The 6,301-nt window shown below is 31.6% G+C and overlaps 1 protein-coding gene across 1 annotated transcript; it reads left to right on the top strand.

The window, feature by feature from the left end:
* The first annotated feature begins 641 nt into the window (after positions 1-641).
* On the top strand, positions 642-3,870 carry LOC108556582 (dematin-like). Its single transcript, XM_017912756.1, has 4 exons — positions 642-782; positions 1,269-1,309; positions 2,821-3,021; positions 3,124-3,870. The coding sequence occupies exons 1-4, from the start codon at positions 734-736 to the stop codon at positions 3,235-3,237; spliced, it is 405 nt and encodes a 134-aa protein (XP_017768245.1). The 5' UTR covers positions 642-733; the 3' UTR covers positions 3,238-3,870.
* The last annotated feature ends 2,431 nt before the right edge of the window (positions 3,871-6,301 follow it).

Here is a 6,301-nt window from a genome sequence, read left to right as displayed (position 1 = left end):
TATGAAAATGACATTAGTCACTTTTTGTAGAATATATAGAATATACAAAGAGTTGGTTTATATAACTGACATTAACGTTATTCACTTTTTATCAAAAAAAATATAGAAAGTTGGCTTACATAATTGACACTCACATTAGTCAATTGTTATAGAATATGCAGACTATTGACTTATGAAACTGACATTAGTCACTTTTTGTAGAATATATAGAAAAATGGTTTATCTGACAGTAACATTAGTCAATTTAAAAAAAAATACAGAAAGTTTACTTATCTAATTGACATTTACATTAGAATTTTTATAATATGTACAGAATGTCATTTATATGTAATTAATAAATAAAATGATTCCCGTTAAGAAAAAAATCAATTAAAAAATGAACAAACGAATCACTTCTAAAACATAACTTTTATATTCGCTACGTTCACAATTTTTCGAAGGAGAGCAATATAATAACTAATTTGTGTACACTGCATATACTTAAATACTCAAAATGATGTCAATTCATCTCGTCTTAGCACCATTTACTCAAAACACGAATATTATTCATAATCTCATCAATCATCTATCTTGTTCTTTGTCTTTCTCTCTATCTCTCTTTCTATTCTCTATACTTTTCAAATTTTGTTTTTGTTCCGTTTTCTCGCAATCCCTTTCTCTGTGATTCGTTTTTCGCTTATTATCGCTAATAAAATGTTGTTGAAACCATTCGCAGGGAGACTATTATAGCGGAATGGGGGTTAAAACGCACAGCACAGACTTCAGCAGTGGTAAATCCGATAGTAAGTACAACAAAAAAAATTGTCACACACACATAAAAAAAACAACCATGAAGGTATATAAACAAGAGACTATTCTAATCTAACTACAAATACTTCCACCTTTCCAAACCTTTTTCTGTGCGCATTCTTTTATTTGGCTTATTTTTTAGTAATCAATATTCAGCTTCAAGCTTCTTAATTATTAATGTATTTTTTTTATATACAAAAAATATAAGATTTTTTATGTAAATAATAATATGGGGGTAGATTGTATTATATGAGCGTGGTTCAAGGATTTTGTTTGTTGTTTTTTTAAATGATTTAATCGCCAAAATTTTGATTATTTCATTTGGAAACACTTATTTTTTTTATATATATATATAAATTCAACTACAATAGAGAATGCCTATTTCTTCCCCCTTCACTCTAATTGCAAAACGTTTTTTTTTATTTCCCGAATGACTCATCTCTTATACTTACTTATACTTATAATTACTTCTTCTGCAGTTTCAACTGACTCCATCACGGATGTGGATAGACGCGGATTGGTATGTAAATAATTCAGACCGAAAAAAGTACACAATTAGGATTTTATGTCTACAATTCGATTCAAAATAATAAATAAATGAAACAGGAAACAAACACTCTTCAACTTCAATGTTTGACATTTTAAACAGTATTAACAAATTCTAATTTTTGATTAATCAACAGTGACTTTAGAATATGAAAAAAGTAATCTTATTCATGAAAAAGTTATAATTTTCATAATTCATCAATTGTGACACATATTCATTTTTTTTTATCATAATTCATTAAATATGACACAACCTTTCTCAACCTTCTTTAAATGGATCTCGAAATGACAAGTGTCACCTTGTGTCAAAGCAAAGAACTCATGAAATACTTGTAACAATTGAGTCAAAGTATAAGTACAAGCAAATATGTTGACTCAGGTGGCAAAAAGGTTTAGAAACACTGATTATTACAATAATATTAAATTATTTTTTTTAATAATTCATCAATTATGGCAAGCCTTTCTCAACCTTCTTTTAATGGATCTCGAAATGACAGCTGTCACTTTATGTCAAAGCAAGGAACTGATGAAATACTTGTAGGAAGTGGGTAATTCATCAAATATGACACAGCCTTTCTCAACCAAAAATAGGATCTCGAAATGACAGCTGTCAAAGCAAATAACTCATGAAATACTTGTAGCAATTGAGTCAAAGTACAATTACAAGCAAATATGTTGACAATAATATGAAATTCATTTTTTTCATAATTCATCATTTATGACCAGCCTTTCTCAACCTTCTTTTAATGGATCTCGAAATGACAGCTGTCACCTTGTGTCAAAGCAAGGAATTGATGAAATACTTGTAGCAAGTCAAAAGACAAAAAGGTTTAGAAACTCTGATTATGACAACAATATTCAATTCTTCTAATAGTTTACTTTTTTCTTAATTATTTGGTTATAGGAATTTGTGAAAATCATGTGAAGAAATATTTTCTTTACTAAGTCAAATATTTTGAACAACTTTCAAAAAAATAATTCAAACTTTTTGAAGAATATTTTATGAAAACTACATTTATTAATTGGATAATTTCATTCGTCTTATATAACATAGTACCATAACCTTTTAAAGTTTCAATTGTTTTCTGTCAAGTTTTCAATACTTCCTTCTGAAACAAATGACTATTGCATTTACATGAAGTAGAAGAGTGATTGGTTCGCTTGTTGACAGTACCAAAACTATACAAAATAAACCCAAAAAGTAAATATTTCGAGCACTTTTTTTGGGCGGATAAAGCATGCAGAGCTGTTGATCAGAACTACTAAGATGCACACCGGACTGTTTCGATCCCCCTATTGTTTTGACCTTTGTACCATAATATATATACATATATATATAGACGCACACTTGGTTGAGAGCATGATTTTGGCATTTTTTGGTTTGGTTCAGATTTGTTGCATCCAACTTAAAAAAAAAACAAAAAGTTCCTTCAAAATTATTTTGAATTTGTAATAATTTCATGTTTTTCTTTTTATTATAATCAGAAAATGGATATGCCGCTGTCCACCACGTACACCGGGGGCCTAGGAGGATACCCAAGCGGGTACACATCACAAGTACGACGATCGCTGCCCAACATGGCCCATACATTGTTGATCAACGAACCGGCAAAGATATACCCGTACCATCTGCTGATGATCACAAACTACAGACTACCAGCGGACGTCGATAGATGCAATCTAGAGGTACTTAAACTTTCCTCGCTCTTTCAATTCGTTGAACCGAGATTATTACTGTATTATCGAAATTGTTGTTGCATAACTAAATGACATGTGTCAAATTTGCAGCGGCATCTGTCGGACGCGGAGTTCGAGAGCCTGTTCCAACTGTCCAGGACCGACTTCTACAGACTGCCCACGTGGCGCCGCAGCGAGATCAAACGGAGGGCGCGCCTTTTCTAAACCAATCAACACGACGAGATCACAAAACAAATTACGACAACACATTACAACAACAACACACGCTCACAATCAAGCAGCTGATCAAAAGAGAAACAAAGAAAAAAACACTAATTAAAATAATTACAACACAATAGACTCACAGAAGAATTAGTTAAGATTTGAAAGGCTTTTAGCGTGGAAGGAAGGACGGGAGGTGTTTGTTTTTTATTTTGCTATCGCCGCTACAAAAAAAAAAGAGAAACGGAAACATTTGCAAGAGCATCCAAACGACGTTCGATTATCGTAATCTTACACAAATCTAAACGAAAGAATATAATATAACAAACAACAATTTTTTTGAATCTTGCCTTTCGCTGCCGGCGCTGAAAATCGTCGCTTGCGTTTCTTTTCAATTACAATATTTTTTTCTTCGTTTTATCGCATAACTATATTGTTTTTTTGTTTTTTTTTTGTTTGTCCTCGGCGGGCGTTTATTTCCGCCCGCCGAAGGAGACGATGGAAACGATGATAATTGCTTATATAATAAATGAGATGCTTAATATATTTTTTGTAGGATTAAGCTAGGTTCTAGGACTATTTAAAAAGAAATTACTAAATGAATACACACACATAAAGAGATGGACGGAAAAAAAATAAAAAAGATTACATTTTGTATTGGCGGGAAGTAACAGAAAAGAAATTAATATTATCAAAAGACGAAATGCATTTAATAAGTGGAAATAATTGAATGCAAGACATTATACAGGCCTTACATATACATGTATTTGTAAACAGGCATTTAGGAACGAGTTCGAGATGATTGCTTTGCTAATTGTTAGATAACGATAACGGCAAAAAGAAATAATTTTATACGAAATTTTCTTATGTTCCATTGTATTTTGTACCTCTTCATTTTGGGCGCAACCCAAACCATATATAATTATTTCGAATTGAAATTTTCGAAGATTTTTCAGTTAAATTTTGAGTATTTGTTTAATATTTTTCTTCGAATTAAATAATTTTTTATTAAAATCCCCAACAATAATAACTTCAATGTTCAATGGTGTTTCTTGATTTCGTTTGTTTCCTTTTTTTATTTTAACATGTCTTTTGATTCGTTTAATTTATTGCGTCTACTTTGCCCATATTATTATTTTTTTCTTGTTTTTTTCGTGAGGAAAATTATTATGTATATTTAGTGGAAAAAGTGTTTAGGTATATTTATTTGTGTATACATATTGAAGAATACTATACGAATGGAAATTATTGTATTTATGTTGTTTTCTCTTCTTCTTATTATTTTTTTCGTTTTCCTTGTAGATATATTTGTTTTAAGTTGTGACAGCACTGCTCTCCTGTAATAATTAAAAGAAAAACAAAATACATTACATCCATAAAAATAAAACAATTGTTTAGTTTTCATTTGCAAAATGTGTTACTACTTCAATGAGGATTCTACAGGACCATACTTTTCAAAATCATAACATATTCTTTCATAACTCAACAACTACGCAAGATAAATCGATCAGAAAACGTGCAAATGGAAGCTGAAAGTCTGACCCTTCCAACCTACTGACTGCTGTCATTCATTCATCTTCTGCTGCAAACTGTCAAAAGCGACGTTGCTGAAAATGCACCCTCTTCACGTTTTACTATATTTCAGGATAACCACGCAGGATAATTACGTAATTCAACAAGAATCATACTATTTAGACAGCCACCTTTCGGATGAGCGACATTTTGAATCTATATTTCGATTTTCAGAGTTCATGAAAATTGCTGAATATTTCGTTCAATTCCAATTAGATTTTGATAAAATCACAGCTTGATAGAAAAAAAAAACGATTTTCGTTCGTCTTCTGTAAACTGTCAAAAGCGACGTTGCTGAAAATACACCCTCTTCACGTTTTTCTATATTTCAGAATAACCACGCAGGATAATTCAACGTAATTCAACAGGAATCATACTATTTAGCCAGCCACCTTTCGGATGAGCGACATTTTGAATCTATATTTCGATTTTCAGAGTTCCTGAAAATTGCTGAAAATTTCGTTCAATTTCAATTAGATTTTTTTTAAATCACAGATTTTCGTTAATAATACTACTCTAATGAGGATTCCACAGCACCTATTTTTCAAAGTCATNACGCAAGATAAATCGATCAGAAAACGTGCAAATTGAAGCTGAAAGTCTGACCTTTCCAATCTACTGACTGCTGTCATTCAATCGTCTTCTACAAACTGTCAAAAGTGACATACTATTTAGACAGCCACCTTTCGGATGAGCGACGTTTTCTATTTGTATTTCGATTTTCAGAGTTTCTGAAAATTCCTGAAAATTTCGTTCATAATCACCTGCGGACAAGCGTTTCACAACTCATTACGTAACGTACCTTGCGATCCGGCAAGTTGATAGTTTTCCTGTTTTTTATTAATTGCTCGAAAGTTACGTACTTTTATTACATTTTTGTTATTGCTCATGAAGAGCGCCACCATTATGCAACATATGCAAAAAAAAAACATAATGTTCATTACGTAACCGAGAAACAACAATTTTCAATGTATTCAGTTTTTAGTTAATTACTCTAGAACCATTTAAGACAATGACATTACCTTACTCTTAAATTGAAGCTGAAAGTCTCACCTTCCTATTGTACTCACAAGTGACTGCTATCATTCATTCATTTGCTACGAGCTGTCGAATGTTTAGATGTAGGTAAGGACAATCTTCACTTTTAATTTAATTTTAGGATAACAACGCAAGATAATTGCATAATTCGATATGAATCTTAAACTAGAGACCGTTACCATTCGAATGAACCTGCATTCTATCATCGATATTGTGATTTTGAATAGTGCTGAAATTTTGCGCAAATAATTTAATTATCAGGATCAACCTGTGTATGTTTGGTTGCAGCGACTCGAAAAGCGTGCACGATATTTGAATTATTGAAAATTCGCATGCGCGTATTGTTTTGTTTACTTTTGAGAACGACGAAGCTGTGTTTTGAAGCATACTTGCATATTTGACGGTTACCAACGGTTACATCAGACGCCATTACTTAAGAATATTTTGTGTTGTGTTA

This window comes from Nicrophorus vespilloides, unplaced genomic scaffold (assembly GCF_001412225.1).
Source record: "Nicrophorus vespilloides isolate i.1.1-1 unplaced genomic scaffold, Nicve_v1.0, whole genome shotgun sequence".
NCBI classification, from domain to species: domain Eukaryota; kingdom Metazoa; phylum Arthropoda; class Insecta; order Coleoptera; family Silphidae; genus Nicrophorus; species Nicrophorus vespilloides.
Note: the sequence above shows the minus strand (reverse complement) of the source record. Positions and strands in the feature narration are given on the sequence as shown.

Bases quoted from the DNA above. Each gene is read 5' to 3' on its own strand.
- LOC108556582 (XM_017912756.1), top strand. From the start codon at position 734: ATGGGGGTTAAAACGCACAGCACAGACTTCAGCAGTGGTAAATCCGAT. The intron at 783-1,268 runs GTAAGTACAACA...CTTCTTCTGCAG, and splicing joins CAGCAGTGGTAAATCCGATA to TTTCAACTGACTCCATCACG. The intron at 3,022-3,123 runs GTACTTAAACTT...TCAAATTTGCAG, and splicing joins TCGATAGATGCAATCTAGAG to CGGCATCTGTCGGACGCGGA.